At 40.7% G+C, this 19760-nt stretch overlaps 1 protein-coding gene, 1 long non-coding RNA gene and 1 pseudogene across 2 annotated transcripts in view; 1 reads left to right on the top strand and 2 right to left on the bottom strand.

Annotated features, from left to right (window-relative positions):
• USP31 (ubiquitin specific peptidase 31) overlaps positions 1–19760 on the top strand; it is an 84118-nt gene that overhangs the window by 39842 nt on the left and 24516 nt on the right. The window contains exons 3-11 of the mRNA XM_015103892.3: positions 680–768; positions 858–950; positions 1618–1753; positions 4029–4173; positions 10078–10255; positions 13698–13809; positions 14412–14506; positions 15879–15956; positions 16583–16712. Coding sequence (XP_014959378.2) covers positions 680–768; positions 858–950; positions 1618–1753; positions 4029–4173; positions 10078–10255; positions 13698–13809; positions 14412–14506; positions 15879–15956; positions 16583–16712 — 1056 coding nt within the window. The remainder of the gene's footprint in view (positions 1–679; positions 769–857; positions 951–1617; positions 1754–4028; positions 4174–10077; positions 10256–13697; positions 13810–14411; positions 14507–15878; positions 15957–16582; positions 16713–19760) is intronic.
• On the bottom strand, positions 657–10264 carry LOC132658607 (uncharacterized). The gene is made up of 2 exons (XR_009598467.1): positions 5096–10264; positions 657–5048 (listed from the first exon to the last, which is right to left on the bottom strand). It is a non-coding gene; the product is annotated as an uncharacterized LOC132658607 (long non-coding RNA).
• LOC105604710 (T-complex protein 1 subunit zeta-like) lies at positions 17637–18814 on the bottom strand (annotated as a pseudogene).

The following is a 19760-nucleotide window of genomic DNA, read 5'->3' as shown; positions in this document are numbered from 1 at the left end:
TTCAAGGTTGTTTGACCCTGAACATTCTGTACTGTCATATGACTGTGCGCTTGTAGCTGACTCTCCCTCCAGACTGAGACATACTCAGGATCAGGCGCTGTGTCTTACCTCTCTTTGCATCCTTATGCCTTTTGCAGCTCTCTCTGCACGAGGTACCTGATGCTCAGTAACTAACTGTGGTGATGGGGAGGGGCATGAAAAGCTTAGGTAAAGTGTGAGTAGAATGATTAGGCCTAAGTAGGCAGCAGAGCTAATAGGTGCTAGAGAATAAATTCCCTTTAGGCAGGAATTGCTACTTTTGAATGGTTGAGATTATTCCCTGGAAGAGGTTGGAGGGAGCCTGTTGAGAGCCGGAGGAGGATTGCAGCGCTCAGGGGAAGGACTGCCCAAGGGCCTGGACGGTGTGGAGAGACGGACGAGCGCTGTGTCTGGGAGAGCCTGTGAGGCCATGAGTCCATGCGTCCATGCGACCCACGTCCTGGCAGCTGTGTTCTGGTTCCTTGAGCAGGTGCCTGGCAGCTGTATTCTGGCCCCTTGAGCAGGTACCTTTCCCTGAAACATCTGGATCTGATGCAGATCTGGCAAAGGCAGTCTGGGACATTTGTGACATCTTTAGGCTCATCATCAGTCGAGACCTGGCACTTCTAGTCTGTGAAGTTGTACTTTATTTTTCTTTTAGCCACCATCAGAGACTGATATGATGCCCGAGGGACCATCTTTTCCTGTCTGTAGCACTTTTGTACAAGAACTTTTTCAAGCCCAATACAGGTATGAGCAAATTAAATTTCCCTGATGTTGTCTGCTTATATAGTTCGAAGTGATCTTAATGGGAGTGTCTTACATTCTTATTTTTGAAGATCTTCTTTGACGTGTCCTCATTGTCAGAAGCAGAGCAACACCTTTGATCCTTTCCTCTGCATTTCTTTGCCAATTCCTCTACCCCACACAAGGTAAGAACAGAGTTAATCAAATTAAAACTGTGTTCCTATATGTTCCTTTTCTTCCATAGGCTCCTCTACTGGGGCTTCTTACATATTTAGACAAGTAATAGCATTAGTGATAAATTGAATACAGGCATTACTAAGGCCTTAGAGAAATTTATAAATGCCAGTCTGAGCCTGTGGGGTCGGCAGGTACATGGGGCAGGCAAGTCTATTTGGTTGGTCTGGTTGTATTTTGTTCAGCTGGTTGTCCACCTGTAGTATGGGAGCTGGAAAAGGTTGCCGAATGCCTCCTAGAGCCTCTCGAGACCTTGCATTACACTTTTGAATTAGCTGTTTTATTTGAACTGTTCCTCAAAAAAAAAGTTACGCTGTTTTAAAGAAACCGCAAGGCACAGGACCAAGTATTGGTACGCTGTATGGTGGTTTTAGAAACGCTGCCCTTTCCAAGGTGTTCTTCAGCGCTCTCACAGGGGCCCGTGGGCACACGTCCATCTCCTCCGCCATCTTGAGCCGGTTCTCTCGAGTCGTTGATTATCGATGGATAGTTCTGCATGGGTCCAGCTGAAGGTGTGGGTTCGCTTTAGTGCTGTTGATTTCATGTCAGAGTTGTTTTGCTTGTTCATTTTAGTTGAAGTAAGTGACTAATGAGAAGATCTGACTTTGATCTGCACAGGCCTCTCTATGTCACCGTAGTGTATCAGGGGAAGTGCTCTCACTGCATGCGGGTTGGTGTGGCCGTGCCTCTGTCTGGGACTGTCGCCAGGCTTCGGGAAGCAGTGTCCATGGAAACAAAGATCCCCACTGATCAGGTAATAAGCTTGCTAAGACCGAAGACACACGAGCCACAAAAATACTGCTTTCTCTTCTTCTGGAATTATTTTTTTAACAGTTCTCAGCCAAACATGGTTGGATAGAAATTTAAAACTAGTTGCTTGTACTGTTAAAGGAAAGATAAAAACATCGAGATCCAAAAGAGAAAAATATACACAAAAAACTTTTCGTGCTTCATTTAATTGTGTGTATATATATATTTAAAAGGAAAAGCTGTGACTTTACACCAAGACCTTCTTTCAGCTTTGTTTATAGAGTATAATTAATTAAACCACCACCACCTTAAATCATTCTATGGATGCTCATTTGGGCCACAGGGAGAGCATCCTGTGGTATTTGAAGGTCAGAGGCTTAGAAAACCCAACCAGTTGTTCTTGAAAATCCCTTCCCGTTATGGTGAAAAGAATGAGAATATTGTTAGTACTGTACATACAGGGGTCAGTGTGGTTTATTTTCTGATTAGAGTGTTTTACCTTGTTTAGATAAAAAAAAGGAAAGTTGTAACCCCCTCCAACCCCCAACCTTTCTTTTTTGGGTAAATATTTGATACACAGTTGTATTGACCCAGAATAATTTTGGCCTGTTTGTGACTTGACATACTTTTACATACCTCTTTTACTCAATTCACTGTTAGAGTTTTATTTGGGAAAAAATTCCCTATTTAAAATTTACCACGGAAAGATGATTCAGTGGCTGAACGGCTTTTCCCTAGATAACTTCTGAATGCTGCTGTGTAATCAGGTAAATAATGAAGGTGTTTTGTATTTTGGCCTCCTGTGACCTCATCTGGGAAGTATTGCAGTAAAACATACCACCAGCAGTGCTGCCCTGATGCAGCAATATTTCATATTTTCGTAGGCCAAGTGCTCACAGATTGATAAAATGTTCGTGATTTTCCTTACTTTGAAATGCCCGTTCATTCTTTTTTTTGTAAATTCAAGGTGAGGCGAAAGATAGAGGGAGGCTTCGGTGTGTGTCTGAGGCTAATCTGGTTGTATCTTTAAAGCCTGCAGTGCTGTCTGGCTCTTTTTGCATTGTTTAAGTGAGTGGTATAATTACAGGTTTGTTTTTGACCTCAGCTTGCTGGAGAAAGTGACGTATACTTGGACGTTCACCTGCAGGAAAACAGTGTGTTCATTAAAATCATTAGAAGAGAAATGTGAGAGGATTGTTTTTCTTGGATTGTTTGTGGACTGTGCCACCAAGCCCCTTTCACCTCATTGACTCCTAGTATGTCTGTGATAGTAGAGGGGGCCTTAGGGGCCCAGTCCAACCTCCTCATCTGAAGGAGGCCTAGAGAAACCACGTGACTTGTTCAGGGTCACGGGGCTGGTTGGTGGCAGGCCAGAACTGGAACCTCTTCAGGCCTGGTCCAGTCCTTTTTCACTGGACGGTGCTGCTGAGCGTGTAGTGAGGTCTCTACGTGTCTCCATTGTCTTTTCCCCCATCTTTTAATTTTCTTTCTTTATAAAGTAGTCAGCCATTTCAGAAGCTTAATAAAAGTTAGTGAAAATGAAAGTACCTTGTATTAAGGATCTTAGAACTAAGGCTTATTAACTTTACTACCGTGTTGTATATTCGTTTATATTTTGTCTTGTGCATATATTTATTTACTATTTTACGAAAATGGAACCGTGTACTCATACTTTTCTTTTGCGACTTTCACTATTTACTTAGGAGATCTTTCCATGTTAGTGCAAATATCTGTAGCTTATTCTTTGCAAAAACTTTATAATTCCAGTAGAACTATAGTATAGTTAACTAGTTCCTTTTGTTGGGCATTTGAGTCAATTTACTTTTTTTTTCCAGTACAAATCTCTAGGTTATTTGACATTTTTTAATCCGAAAAGAAGAAAATTTAATGGTAGAAAATCTCAGAATCAGATGTAGACTCTTACCATTGCTGTGAGGCTGGATAGTTGTATAACCTTAGGCAAGTCACTCCATCTCTCTTTAGTTTCTTCTCCCTGTGAAACAAGGGCTTTAGACTTTGTAAGTGCTGACTCTCTTCACCAAAGCTGGATATAGTGCCCCAGCACTCTGAAATCAGAGTTTGTTGTTATAAAACCGCAGAGGATATTGTGCTTCCAAGACTCTCTTATTAAGGGCAGATCCCCCAGGCGTGATGAGGTGTTTCCATGCCCTCAACTCCCCTGCAGACCTGCTGATCTGGAGAAGTTCACAGCTGGATTAGGAGATCAATTCTTACTGACTTTCCAGTTACCCAACTATTTGCATTTTTCCCGTTTTTAGATTGTGTTAACAGAAATGTACTATGATGGGTTCCATCGTTCCTTTTGTGACACAGACGACCTGGAAACAGTCCATGAAAGTGACTGCATTTTTGCCTTTGAGACTCCAGAAATATTTAGGCCTGAAGGAATTCTCAGTCAAAGAGGTAAATGAGCATCTGTTTCCCTAATACCACCTGGGTTTGTAGGTTTAACAACTGTCTACTCTTTTAGCTTATTGTATGATGGTATAATTTTTTGAAATTGTGGTGAAATACACTTAACATACCTTTTTATGATGGTATCCATTTTAGGTAACATATTTCCCTCGAAGAAGGTAATTCTTGAAAAGAACTTTGTTCCTGGCCTTAGGTTCTTCAGTTCCTAGGGCTTCTGTTCTTTTTACTCTGCTCCAGGGGTTGTCAAGGCATCAGTGTCACCTGGGAACTGATGAGAAATGTAAATTTTTAGGTGCCCCTCTAGACCTACTGAGTGAGAAACGTTGGGGGCAGAGCCCAGGAGTCAATTAACAGGTGATTCCGATGCAGGTGAAAGTTTGAGAACTGCTGCCAGTCTTACCAGTTTTTTGCACTGGTGATTTTTAGAACTAAACTCTCCTCTAGCCCCTACTTTTCTTCTGGTTGCATGCCCTGACTCTCAGCGGTCCACTGGAATCTCTGCTTAGAGCCCCGCAGCATCTCACACTGAGCATTTCTTTCTAGCTCCTCTTGTGTTTCTTCTGTGGAGTATCACTGTCCTTCTTTTCACCCAAGCTTGGCCCAAGTACTTTTCTCTTGGATTTTGACTTAAATTCACAACTGATCAAATACTCTGTAGTTTTCCTCTTCATTCTACTGCTGCCGACACGGTGCAGACCAGTCTCAACTGGGCTTTTCTAGTAATTTCTTTACCCTTGGGCTTTCTCTTGTTCAATTATTTCTTCACAGTGCTACCAGGCTTATTCTTACATAGAGTTCTGATCATGTTACATGCTTATTGATGTCCCAGTGGTTCCCTTTTGTCTGCAGTTAAATCTAAATACCTTGGAAGAATGCCTGGCCCCTTTTGTCTGCATTTAAATCTAAATACCTTGGATGAATGCCTTGCTTTTTCTCTAGCCTCTCTACTATTAGGTTGGTGCAACAGTAATCACAGTTTTTGCATTGTTGAAATTGGCCATTTGATAAATTGGAATACATTCTAAATAAATGTGGTGATTATTTTATACATCATTTTAATGTGTGTTTCTTGCTTTGTGTTTTTTTTGTTTGCTGTTTATTTTATATTTATTTTAGACTATGGAAAGGATGTTAGACAAAAAGCAGATTCGAGCGATTTTCTTATTTGAGTTCAAAATGGGTTGTAAAGCAGTGGAGACAATTTGCAACACCAACAACACGTTTGGCCCAGGAACTGTTAACAAATGTACGGTGCAGTGGTGATTCAAGGTGTTTTGCAAAGAAGATGAGAGCCGAGAAGATGAGCCTAGTGATCAGCCATTGGAAGTTGACGGTGATGATTGAGAGCCGTCATCAAAGCTGATCTTACGACTACATGAGAAGTTGCTGAGGAACTCAGTGTTGACCATTCTATGGGCATTCAGCATATGAGGCAACTTGGAAAGGTGAAAAAGTGCAGTAAGTGGGTACCTCATGAGCTGACTGGAAATCAAAAACATCGTTATGAAGTATTGTCTTCTCTTATTCTACACAGCAACAATGAGCCATTTCTTGATCAGATTGTGACATACAATGGAAAGTGGATTGTAAACGACAGCTGGTGACGACCAGCCAGCTCAGTTGTTGGGCTGAGAAGAAGCTCCAAAGCACTTCCCAAGGCCAACCTTGCTCCAAAAAGAGGTCACGGTCACTGTTTGGTGGTCTGCTGCCCATCTGAGCCACTTGAGCTTTTTGAATCCTGGCGAAACCATTACATCTGAGAAGTATGCCCAGCAATTGATGAAAACTACAGTGCCTGCAACCAGTATTGGTCAACAGAAAGGGCCCAGTTCTTCTCCACAACAACAACTGACCACACTTTGCACAACCAACGCTTCAAAAGTTGAACGAATTGGTCTACAAACTTTTGCCTCATCCACCATATTCACTTGACCTCTCGCCAACCACCTACCACTCGATAAGCATCTCAACAGCTGTTTGCAGGGAAAATGCTTCCACAATGAATAGGATGCAGAAAATGCTTTCCAAGAGTTTTTATGCTACAGGAATAAACAAACTGATTTCTTATTGGCAAAAATGTGTTGATTATAATGGCTCCTATTTTGACGAATAAAGATATGTTTGAGCCTAGTTATAATGATTTAAAATTCGTGCTACAAACCCTTAATTATGTTTGCACCAACCTAATATATTCCATCTTCTTTCCCATGTACCCTATCCAGATTTACTCTTTATTCCTTGAACATGCCACATGGCTTTTGTACTTTCCCTCCTGTTTGCTCTGCTGAAAATTCATTTCTGCAGCTTTCATTAACACCTACTCTGTCTCCCCTAAGCACACATTCCAGTCTCCTCATCCCACTCGTCCTAAGCAGCCACTGTTCTGCTTTCTGCCTCCGTAGATTTTTCTAGTCTAGATGTTCATATGAGTGGAATCATATAATATGTGGCCTTTTGTGACTTGTTTCTTTCACTTCGCATAATGTTTCCAGGTTCATCCATTATAGCATATATCAGTCCTTCAGTTCTTTTTATGGCTGAATATTATTCTGTTATATGTATATACCACATTTTCTTTATCCATTTTTCTGTCAATGGGCATTTGAATTTCCACCTTTCGTCTGTTATGAAATAGTGTTGCTGTGACCATTCATGTACAAGTATTTGTTTGAATACCTATTTTCATTTTTTTTGGAGTATATACCTAGAAGTGTGAATGCTGGGTCATATGATAATTCTATGTTTAACTTTCTGAGAAATTGCCAGACTGTTTTTAATAGAAACGGCATCATTTTTTCCTTCCCACCAGCAATATATGAAGGTTACAGTTTCTCCACATTCTTGCCAATAATTGTTATTTTAGCCATCCTAGTGAGTGTGAAGTGATATGTCACTGTGATTTTTATTTGCATTTTCCTAATGATAAATGACGTTGGTCATCCTTTCATGCATTTTTAGGCCATTTCTTCTTTAGAGAAATGTCTATTCAAGACCTTTCCCTCCTTTAAACTTGGGTTGCTTATCTTTTTGTTTTTGAGTTATGTGTTCTTTATGTTTGCTGGGTACTAGACCCTTGACAGATATATGATGCAGATATTTCCTCCCATTCTGTGGGTTATCTTTTCACTTCCTTGATACTGTCTTTTGATGCATGAAAGTCCTTAATTTTGATGAAGTTTAGTTTATCTTTTTCTTCTTTTGTTGCTTTTGCTTTTGATGTCGTTTCCAAGAATCCATCACTAAAGCCAAGACCACGAAGATTTATCTGTTTTCTTCTAAGAAAACTGTAAGTTTTAGCTCTTAGATTTAGGTCTTAGATTCTTTTGAAGTTAATCTTTGTGTGTGGTGTGAAGTACCATTCTTTTGCATGTGAATGTTTGGCAGCCCCAGTACCATTTGTTGAAGAGATTTTTCTTTCCTCCTTGAATGGCCTTGGTGCCTCCGTTAGCGGTTCTCTCCTTCCTCTTTTCCTTCACCTCTGCTTCCACAGGTCTCTGGTGCCTTTAGTCTCTGAACCTGTGGTAATTCTGTGTTGTGGGTTGGTCAGCTTTCCCCACTGCCAGCTTAGGATTCAGTTTTCTCTCGGTATTTTCAGGCATATGCTTTTGTTTTTTTTTTTTTAAGTTGCTTTCTAATTTTAATTGCGTCATAGTGAAAGGCCAGAAAGCCTGTCCTCACTTCCCCAGCCCCATACTGGCAGACTGACTCCTGCTCTTCCGCGTTCCAGCGTGGCTGCTGCTGGTCTCTGACACTAGCGTGTTGTGTGGAAATGCTGGTTTCTTCTCTGTCCTTCCTACCATACTGTGAAATTCTTTGTAGCTGGGACTGCATTTTGCTTCATCTTTCTGTACCCAGAAAGATGAGTATAATTCCTAATACATGGTCAGAGCCTTTCCCCAAATCCCCTTTCATATCCCAGTTGCTTAGGGTTAACACTGTTTCTATCTATAAATGAATTTGGTGAGGTCCATGGTTATATAAGTGCCTTTGTTGGAAGAATATAGCACTTAGCGAATATGTATAAGCCTCTGCTCTTTACAAAGGCCTCATCAGTATTTCGTTGATGACTGCGAGGCTCTTCTTTTCCCCATTTTACAGGAGAGGGAGCTGAGACTTAAAGAGGTTAGGTCAGGGGCCCAGGTCACACAGCTGGTAATGGTGGGGCTAGACTTTGAATGTGGAGCTTGATTTTTCAGCAGCTGAGTGTATCCTCTCATCTCGTTAGGAATCCTGATCACTTTTAGCAGAACAGGTCTTCCCAACCTTACCTCTGCTAAGAACCTAGGAAATGAGCCCATTAATTGTCTCAAATTCAGTATTTTCTCATACCAAAGTTTAAAATGGTTATGAAGTGAAACCTGCTGCTCTTTCGTGATTTCTTTATGGTATTTAAGCTTAAGAGGTTTTCTTTACTAGCTTGGTGAAGATTCAATTCTTCCTGATTTCTAGTTTCTGTGTTCTCATTTTTAGACTCTAACTAATTTGGAATGTATTTGGTATTAACTAGATTCAACAAATGCATAGTTAATACCAAAATAAATTTGTTCAATACCTGTTGCTGGGTATTTAGCTTACTGCTGGAGTATTGCTATGAATACTTTTGTGTAAACCAGCTTTTATTTTATTATCCTTCTGGTAATACTGTTATTATTTCTTTGGTGTGGTGGTGGTGGAGGGCTTCTTTTCTCCAGTTGGCATATCATTTCCTTAGGCTATCCTTCCAAAGGATTACGGAAATGAGCGGTTATTTAGTCAAGCACTTACTGAGCTAAGTGTAAGACCTTGTACTAGATGCTAACTTCCTCAGTATCTCTGATTGGCAGATAGCTCTGCTCTGGGGCATGTTCAAAGACCTGGATTTTGAAGACCTGCACAGGCCAGCACTGTTTTGTTCACTTTCAGTTCAGTTCAGTCGCTCAGTCGTGTCCGACTCTTTGCGACCCCATGAATCGCAGCACGCCAGGCCTCCCTGTCCATCACCAACTCCCAGAGTTCACTCAGACTCACGTCCATCGAGTCGTTGATGCCATCCAGCCATCTCATCCTCTGTCATCCCCTTCTCTTCCTGCCCCCAACCCCTCCCAGCATCAGAGTCTTTTCCAATGAGTCAACTCTTCGCATGAGGTGGCCAAAGTACTGGAGTTTCAGCTTCAGCACCATTCCTTCCAAAGAAATCCCAGGGCTGATCTCCTTCAGAATGGACTGGTTGGATCTCCTTGCAGTCCAAGGGACTCTCAAGAGTCTTCTCCAATACCATGGTTCAAAAGCATCAATTCTTCGGCACTCAGCTTTCTTCACAGTCCAACTCTCACATTCATACATGACCACTGGAAAAACCATAGCCTTGACTAGACAGACCTTTGTTGGCAAAGTAATGTCTCTGCTTTTCAATATGCTATCTAGGTTGGTCATAACTTTTTATTGTAGATCAATCCAGTCTAGTTGATTAAAGTTCTGTAATGGCTGTGCACGTCTTAGATGCCTGGGTCTAAATCAAAGAAAAGGAGCTGCCTTTGGAATGTTGAAGATTGTTCCACATATAGTGGTCTTTATTGTTTATTAAAAAAATTTTGGTTGCTGGTTGTATGGACTCACTTTAAGTCTGTCCTGGAGAGTCATCCTGCAGACTTGCCATTCTAAAACCAATATTCGTTGAAGTGAATCGTTTTAATGTTCAGTTTTTAAGGTAGGTAAGGCTAGTTTAAATGATATAATGGATGCCAAGAATTTTTTTAAGGGCTGGATGAGTAATCTCAAAGTCAGCCATTTGTTCCTCACTCAGTTGCCGTGTATATAACATAATGACGACTTAACGTCTCTGATGGGTATGTTTTTTATAATGAAAGAAGAAAGACATTTGAAGAGATAAAGTAAGTTTTCATTTTATTTTAGGAATTCACTTAAACAACAACCTAAACCACTTGAAGTTTGGCTTGGATCATTATAGACTGTCTTCTACACAAGCAGCAGCAAAGCAGGGGAAAGCGGACTTGCCCCTCTCAAGAGCAGGAAGCGACAAGATCGTTCTGTTAGTGTGCAACCGAGCCTGCACGGGGCAGCAAGGGAAAAGGTGACAAGCAACTTACTTTCCAATACGTACAGAGACTTTAAAAGCCTAACATTTTCAAATATTTTAAAAAGGAGGGATTAAAAAATCCTTACTCTTGAGTACTTAATTTTTGATTCTGATATTTAGAAAGAGCATGTGTGTAAGTTGACCTGATTTGAGGGGTCGACACGGGGAGAATATAAAATTAGGATGATAGGATCTGAGTTAGGATGGCTTTCAAGCTCACGTAGTTTTCAGAGGCACATTTCTTATCTGTATTTTCAGCTCAGGATCCTCCTGGAGCTCAAGACTTCTAGACCTGTATCCAGCTACTTTCTGTACAGCTTAAAAAAAAAAAAAATCTTAACAAAGCTGCTTGGAGGGCATGTGCACCTCAATCTTGTGTTCCAAGCTGAACTCATTGTCTTTCCCTATAAACCTGACCCTCCCATCATTTCCTGTTCCGGCAAATGGCACCACTATTCATTCAGCTGTATTTAGTCAGACGTTTGGGAGTTAGATATCTCTCTTAAATCTGTTTCCCTCTCTAAGGATTTATGGGAGTTTTAGACTGTCTTTTAAAGTAACATTATCACACTAGTAATGTAACTTGAGTAATAACAACATATGGATGTGTTTCAGGGAGGAAGGATACAGTGTTTCTAATATTAGAGTAGCATTTATATTAACCTTTTAAAATGTTTTGAAATAAGTTTCTTATTTAAGAATGGAAAATAACATAAATGCAAAATGTGTTGATTTGTATATTTATGATGTTCATTAGCGAGTGTTTATAGTGTGTTGGGCACTATTCTAAACACTAGGGGTATAGCAGGATTTGTATTCTCTTGGTGCTTGCAACCTAGTTAGGACAGAGCCACTAAAGACAAGTAAACATTTAATTTCAGACAGTCATTGTTACTTTGAAGATATTAAAACATGCTGGTATGATAGAACGCGCTGGTGTGGGTCTGGCTGCTGCTGCTAAGTCATGTCAGTCGTGTCCAACTCTGTGCGACCCCATAGACGGCAGCCCACCAGGCTCCCTCGTCCCTAGGATTCTCCAGGCAAGAACACTGGAGTGGGTTGCCATTTCCTTCTCCAGTGCATGAAAGTGAAAAGTGAAAGTGAAGTTGCTCAGTCATGTCTGACTCTTAGCAACCCCATGGACTGCAGCCTACCAGGCTCCTCCATCCATGGGATTTTCCAGGCAAGAGTACTGGAGTGGGGTGCCATCTGGCAAAACTACATTAATGAGGAACGTGAGGGAGGGCCTTCCTGAGGAGGCCTTCCTGGGCTAAGCCAAGTGAGAAGTTGTGAACTATGTGAGCCTCTGGGGAAAAAGATCTCCTGAAGAGGGGACATTGAGTACAAAGTTGCTGAGATTATGGCTGAGTAATATTCCATTGTTGGAGAAGGCAATGGCACCCCACTCCAGTACTCTTGGCTGGAAAATCCCACGGATGGAGGAGCCTGGTAGGCTGCAGTCCATGGGGTCGCTAAGAGTCAGACATGACTGAGCAACTTCACTTTCACTTTTCACTTTCATGCACTGGAGAAGGAAATGGCAACCCACTCCAGTGTTCTTGCCTGGAGAATCCCAGGGACGGCAGAGCCTGGTGGGCTGCCATCTATGGGGTCGCACAGAGTCGGACACGACTGAAGTGACTTAGCAGCAATATTCCATTGTATGCATATACTACATCTTTTTTTTTTTTTTCATATACTACATCTTTATCCAGTCCTATGTCCATGGACATTTAAATTGCTTCCATTCTTGGCTGTTGCAAATGTGCTGCAATGAATATTGGGGTGCATGCATCTTTTTGGATTAGGGTTTTCTCCAGGTATTACTGGCTGAGAGGGAAGGGGAGGAATAAATTGGGAGATTGGGATTGACATACACATACAACTATCAATATATTTATAAAATAGACAGTTAATAAGGACCTACTGTGTAATAGAGTTCTACTCAATACTCTAGCCTATGTGGGAAAAGGATTAACAAACAAGTGGATATATGTATATGTAAAACTGATTCATTTTGCTGTACACCTGAAACACAACATTGTTAGTTAACTGTATTGGAATAAAAATTTTTTTGAAAAGATGCTGAAATTAGAAGGAGCTTGGCGTGTTTAAGGACAGAAGGAAAGGCAACTCATCAGACTTAATATAAAAATAAAGAACTTATGGAATCCCTTTCATGATGCTGATCTCTTAAAAGTAAAGACATTGTCATATGAAAAATATGGCTGCTGATTTACACATCATGCTTATAACATTTCACATCACAGTTGTTTTTAGGCAGGTAGGCTTACTGTTGAATTCTGCTGTGAGTAAACTGGTACTTGTTAGGAGCAGGTTTCTTGGTGACATTAGCACCTCTGCTTTGGCCTAAGTCAGGCTCAGTCTGTGTATTCATTTGTTCATTCATTCATTCAGCGTCTACTGTTTTCTAGGCATCGGCTCTTTGGGCTAGTAAGATAAATCAGTCATAGTGCCTGCTATCAGATAACGCAGTCTATTGGTGGAGGCAGAATAAGCAGGTGGTATTTGCAGTGCAGCAGTGCTTGGTTCCCAGAGCTCGGGGTACCACTGGGTCCTAATATGGTTGAGTAGGAAATAGCTTAAGAGTGACAAGGCTTTTCCAGGCTGAGGGAATTGACTGCCTGTTGAGGGTGTGAATTGGATGCATTCAAGGCAACAGCAGGTAGGTCTGAATGGCTGGGGCTTGGGTGAGAGTTGAGGCTAGACCAGTGCTCCCCAGCCTGGCTGCATCTTAGAACCACCTGGGGTGGGGGTGCCTAAAACAGTCTCAGTACTCAAACCACAGACCAGAGCGATTACAGCAGAATCTCATGGGCGTCACTGTATTTTAAAGTTCCCTTGCTTATACCAGCCTGTATGCGTGGCTAGGAACCACAGCCCTGCCTCTCATTCTCCCTGTGAGCTCAGCATGGGATAGGAAACCTGGCAGCGGCCACATGGCTTCTCCCCTTGACTAGAGCTGACTTTTAATGTCACTTGCTTGCCAGTGTCTTCCTCGTCAGACCACCAGGATATGGCTGCCTCCCTGCGAGGCCTCCCTCTCTCTCTATTCCTCTGGCACCTAACCCCTTACGTGTTTGATCCATGTTATTTGCTAGACTCACGTCCACGCCCACCTGCCTTCCCCACTGTCTCCACTAATTCTGTCATCTTAGTACCTAATATCATGGTAGCATACTTTATTGGAAGCCATTTTGGTGTATACGTTGTTAAATTTCATTTATAAATCTGTTTCTCTTCTGATTCTTTTCATCCACTTAAGAGTGTTAAATTTCCTATTTGCTTTCTTTTGAAAACTGCCCTAAAACTAATTGTATTGTGATGCTATTTAAAAAGATCACGAGAAAAGAGTTACAGTATTGAAAGACTTGTCATACTTTTTAAGGTGATGACAGTTATTTGTGTATGTTAGATTTGGACTACCTTTTGTGCTGCACCTAGAGAAGACAATAGCATGGGACCTTCTGCAGAAGGAAATCTTGGAGAAGATGAAGTACTTCCTGAGGCCTACAGTTTGCATTCAGGTATGTAAGCCTTTTGATACTCCAGAATAGCATGTGTGTGCCCCATGCAGGAACAGCCACCGCAGTGAGATGGGAAGTTCAGACCTTTGACCTTGGGAAGACTAGCCACTGTGCTGGAGTGTTGGGGAGCCCCAGAGAAAAGCTCCTTAGCAGAATCTGCATTCAGGTTTTCCAGACTGAGAACTTATCCCTTGTTTTATGAAGGGAGCTGGCTCTTGCAAAGTTTTCTGTGAACTGCCGGGTATTCCTTTATGTTTGTCTAACAAAGTTTAGCACGTGATCAGCTTTTGTAGAGAGAGAGATTTTGTAGACAAACTATATGTTTTCAAAATTCTGACTACTTTGTTAAGGCGTCTGTGGGAAACTTAATGTTAAGCTAAAGCAGCATGTTACTTGTCTTGCATAACATTTGATATGTAAATTGCTTTTGGGTCAGTCCTATTTAACATGTCTTAGAGTGGCTCAGCAACCTCACGGAATATTGCAGAGAAGCGTTTTATAGAACAGTGTGCTTTCCCGCTAACCTGGCTGGGAAATGCCCCTGTGAACCACATGCCCTGGAAGAGAAACCGAACCTGATTTGCCTTTGCCGTTTGATGCAGGTGTGTCCATTCAGTTTGCGTGTGGTCAGTGTTGTGGGAATAACGTACTTGCTGCCCCAGGAGGAGCAGCCTCTGTGCCACCCGACGGTAGAAAGGTAAAAAAAAAAGATCACCTTCTAGGATTTCATGTATGCTTGTGTGTAATTTCTAGTGATTTCTGATGTAATTTCCGTAGAAGAGTGGTAGGTTCTTCAAGCTCATTTAGAAAGTAAACCCTTACTTTACTTTGATTCATATTTGAGTGGGATATGTTTTATGATCATTTTTGGAATCAGGAAAACCTAGAGTACTTACGTTAGGAAACTAAATTGGTCTAAGTCTCAGGATGATAGATGAATTACACTTGCATATTCACCAAGATTGAAGTTTTCCAAAGTAGAATTCTAATCATAACAATTTCCTCCTTGAAATCCTTAAATGATAAGCCCAGTTTCTCTACAGTTTCAACCCTGACTGCTTCTTTTCTGTCAGGCCTCATTCTTTTCCCACTGTCTCAGACCTGCAGCAGCATCAAAGCGCTGAGGATTGTTTGAACGTAACAGCACGGGTCTACATGGGCCTTCCCATGTGCAGCCTCTCTGTTAATAATTCCTTTCCTTTGAGACTCTCTTCACATTGTCCCCTCCCCCTGTTTGCCCCCAGAATTAGTCTCTCCCCTATGCTACTTCCGTGCTTTTTATACACTTCTGTCCTCTTACAACACTCTACTGTATTAATAAAATAATAGACATGTGTACACAGACACACTACACATATATGGATATACATAAAACACAGTATTGCCTCTATTATAATGCCTTTTCCAGTAAATATTGAAGTGCCTGCATTTCAGGATTCCAAAAAAGTATGCAACATAGTTCTGTTCGAAAGGAATTCACTGTTTGGCTTTAGAAATTAGAGTTAATAGATTAGATAATGATCTAAAACATTGCAAAAAATAAAAAGTATTTGAGAAGTAATATTGACTGTTAATGCTGAGTGTTTCAGAAGATGGCTGAGGAGCCAAGGAGCTCAGGGGCAATAAATGAGGTAAAACTTGAGGGGTCCCTTGCAGGAAGGCATAGTTTACATTGGTGTGGGCACAGTCCCGGGACCAGGCATGATGTATGGAGGGAGGAGGAGAGAGGCAGACTTCGTTCTGATTGTTGTCTAGTCTCTGGTTTGGTGAGAAATTAGACAAAAATTGGAAAGATCATACCCTCTAAGAGTTACATGGATAGCCTTATAGTGTGGTACTAAATTTCTTCCCGTATCTTTATTTCCATGTTGAATATTTTAATTTAAGGATTTCTCAGTCCAGTTGTAATCAAATCATTAAATATGAGGTTATAATGGTCAGAAACTTTTTCTGATGGGGACCAATGATGAAGATTTTCAGCAATCACACTATGATTTCAGATGGTTCACATATTTAATTAAAATCATTTATTTAGAAAGCAATATGTGACTCTCTTCTCTATCCTGTAGGGCACTAAAATCTTGTGGACCAGGCGGTACTGCTCATGTGAAATTAGTAGTGGAATGGGACAAAGAGACAAAAGATTTGTAAGTATTTTCTTGCTTAGTGTTTATATAGTCAATTGTCTTGATGCTTATTTTAATAGCATACGTTTGAGCTTTCAAATTAGCTGAAACACAAACCTCTCTTTTCTTCAGCTAACTATCCAAGTGTATTGCTAATCCTTTATTTAAGCAATGTATTATTTCTCTCCTATACATTCTGTTGTCTGGATCCCCAAATCTTAGAACATGTGTTTGCTGGTAATGAGACAGAAGCTATATATTCAAATTACTTTGGTCATTATTACAGGCCCATTAACTCTAGCTGCTGCTGCTGCTACTAAGTCACTTCAGTCATGTCTGACTCTGTTCAAGTTACGCCAAAGGCATGCCCTTTAATACAAAAGGATAAGAATATATGAATTAATCAGCATAGTGTGTGGCTAGTCCCGGAAAAACCAACTGCAAATTATCTCTTGAAAATGACTTTGTAGATTGAGAACTTTTCAAGAACATTTTGGATCCTGGAAAAGCTGGATTGCCCCTTTGCTGTCTTACATGGTGATCTTCTCAGTTACGAATTTACAGGCAGGTTGTGAAGCGGTTAATCCTACTCTCGTGTCAGTTTGCATGACCGTCTCTGATGCGTGCTTTTCTGCCCCTCCCTGCAGTTTGTTTGTAAATACTGAAGATGAGTATATCCCTGATGCAGAAAGTGTCCGGCTACAGAAGGAGCATCACCATCAGCCTCAAACTTGCACTTTATCCCAGTGTTTCCAACTCTACACCAAAGAGGAGCGGGTAAGGGTGGGCGGCGTTCGCTGGGTGATGAGGGTAGTAGGGAGGCGCCAGCGTGGGATGACCCTGGGGAAGAACAGATTATGCCCGAGATGACCTCAAGAATTGGTTGCATTTATGTAGCTTCTGCACATGTGTTAGTGTTAACACGCATCTTAGTGTTAATCCTTTTAGGACTTTAACAAAAAGGAGTTTAAATTTCTGGAATTTCTGGAAAAAAATGTTCTAGACACATATCTTTGTATAGTTCTTTTTTTTCCTCCTTTTTAATAGTTAATGATTGTGGTTTTTTTTTTGGTTTTAACTTTGAGATTAAATTATTTTCCTTTGTAACTAGGTCAGTGGTTCTCAACTTTTTGGTAGTGAGAACATCGATGCCAGGACTTATTAAAATTAATTAAAATTGAAAATTCAGTTCCTTAGTTGCATTAGCCACATTTCAAGGGCTCAGGAGACACTGTGGCTGGTTGCTTTTGTTTTGGACAGTGTAGATATAGACGTACATCTGTACAGTGTAGGACAGTGTGGTTTAGACCACTTAGCACAGTGCTTTGCAGGTCATAGGGATCTGGTAACTGAGGTAGTGGATGGGACCCTTGACTGTGTGTTTTTTCAACAGGAATATTTAATAGCAAGGTAGATAACATATGCTTATCTAACATATTTTTATATAATGAAGCTAAAGCAAAACATCCTGTTCATTGGATAAATATAGCCTGCTGTATGTGTGTATAATTCAGAGCAGTTTAAAATACACTATAATTTCAAAACTTCAGAATTTGAGTAGGTGCCAGTGTTGTCTCATTTTTTCCTATGAGAAAAGAAAGTGCTTCTGAAAATCATTTGAGGCTTGGATCAAAATTCTATACCTGTATTCTTAGGATCCCTCTGTAGAGTCTTCATGATTCAGGTGATACAAGGGAAGCTTCAATTCAACTTTCCTTTTAGAGGAGACATCCCAGCTCTGATAAACTCATCAACCAGGAGAATGTTGGTGGCAGTTACAGTGCTGGAGTGATGAAGCTGATTCTTTACATAGTGGTCATCTCGTATGCCTTCCATTGGCTCATCTGCGTTCCAGTCCACACCCACAAGCTGACCTGATTCTGAATATTCTGCTTGAACTTAACCTGGTGTTTCCTGAAGGTCAAAACCCAAGTTCTGAGCAGGAACCTTGTGAATAGTGAGCAATTCACTAGCAATACTTGGACTCCCAAGTTGGGCCCTGCCCCTTACACACTGGACTTGTATACAGTCCAGGCTGTCATCTGCCACTGCCACGCCCACTGCACCAGCACTGGGGTGGCACAGCCATCATCGTAGCTGTGTAAGCCCTCAAGCCATCTATTATTGCCTCTTTGATTTGCATGAGGGTGTACTTATTTTGTCCTTTGACCAGTAATGTCACAGATGTTGCATTTCTCAATAAAGGTGAACTTGTCTTCTCCCAGTGTGTAGTCATGACAAGTTCAGCATGTCCCAAACAGCCAGGATTCAGGTTATCAAAAGAATTTAGAGCTACTCCACCACAGGCCAGAGTCAGCTTCTCCACCTTGCTCTTAGCTCTGTGCACAGCTTCTAGGCCTTCTTTAGCAAGAGCATTTAAGGCGAAGGAGTCAGTTCCCTTTTGATTAACAATAGCACACCTTTTAAGTCACAGCCACACTTTATTTTGTAAAGTTTTATTACTTTAAAAACTCCATCTTTAGTGAATTTTCTTTACTAATTTCTCTCTCTCTCGCCCCTGCACTCTTATTTTTAAAAAGCCAGAATTCACTTCTGTTTTTTTGTATTCTAATGGCACATTGCATATAAGGATATATGCATCTTTTACTTTCTTTTTTCCACATCAGGATGGCATGTCCCATCATCCAAAACAAGATCTCTGATTAAGCTTACGTAGTTTCAGGTTTGTGTTCCATCTCCATGATCATCTCAACCATGAAGGGGTCACTATGTTTATCTTTTTTGTTAATGACCAAGATGGAATCTACTGCTGCTTCTGTTAAAACATCAGCAAGTTTAGCATGAATTTTAGTATATAGAGATGTTTTGGCCGTGTCAGTAAATGTTTCCTGTCCATCTCTTAGTGTATTTTGATTCATTGACAAAGCTAAAGTGCCTTTTCCTTTGCAGTTTTGTAAAAATCCTTCTGTTATTATTCTGAGATGAAAACACACAGAATTAAACACACAGTTAGAAAGCTACCACTAACTTGGAGATCTTTAGTTAGATGCAACTGTAGTTCATGATAAAGCAAATTTATGGAGGGATATTCTGGATCATTCATACCCTTTCATGCAGCTAATATAATGTGCTGACTTTCTCAATACTTCTAAAAGGATAAATAAATAGCCCTTTCAGTGTAGAGAAAAAGAACAGATATTACAATAGCAGAGTCAGAACCAAGGAACTAAAGCACTCTTGGTGCTCACTGTGCAATAGGCCTGTGTGGTTTTTAAGCCTTTTCAGGTTTAGACACCTTGAGAAACCTTGATGAGAGCACTTAGAGTTCATCTGATTTTGAGTTGATATTTAGGATCATAATTCCAACTACTGATTGTTACTACTCATTCTTGCATGTAGGGAATCATGGAATTTCAGAGTTGGAGGGGGCTTCAAAGCTTTTTTCTAATGATTGAGTTCTTCTGCCTAATTTCAAATAGATAATTGTCCAGCTGCTGTTTGTCAGAGACACTATTTCTTCTTTGGATATCTCTGATGGTGACTGACTGATGTTATGCTGAAATACGTTCTCAGTTGCTACAACCCACAGGCAAACTCTCAGGTCATTAAGAACAATTGAGAACAGGTCTTTATTTTCTTGTTTATCCTTCAGGTGTTTGAAAGTAGTTTTCATCTTCTTACTAAGCCTTTTCTCTTCCACTCAGTTAATGGCTAGTTCCTTTACTAGTTTTTCATTAGACATATTTTTCTAATCTTGGGCTTACATAAAACAATTGACATTGACCCTGACTGATTACATGCTCTGTGTAGACCTTTATCCTATTTAGCCTTTTTTTTTTTTTTTGATTTGGGAGATGTTCAAAG

This window comes from Ovis aries, chromosome 24 (genome assembly GCF_016772045.2).
Source record: "Ovis aries strain OAR_USU_Benz2616 breed Rambouillet chromosome 24, ARS-UI_Ramb_v3.0, whole genome shotgun sequence".
In the NCBI taxonomy this organism is placed as follows: Eukaryota; Metazoa; Chordata; class Mammalia; order Artiodactyla; family Bovidae; genus Ovis; species Ovis aries.
The sequence above is the reverse complement of the archived record's forward strand: the minus strand, read 5'-3'. Positions and strand labels throughout refer to the sequence as shown.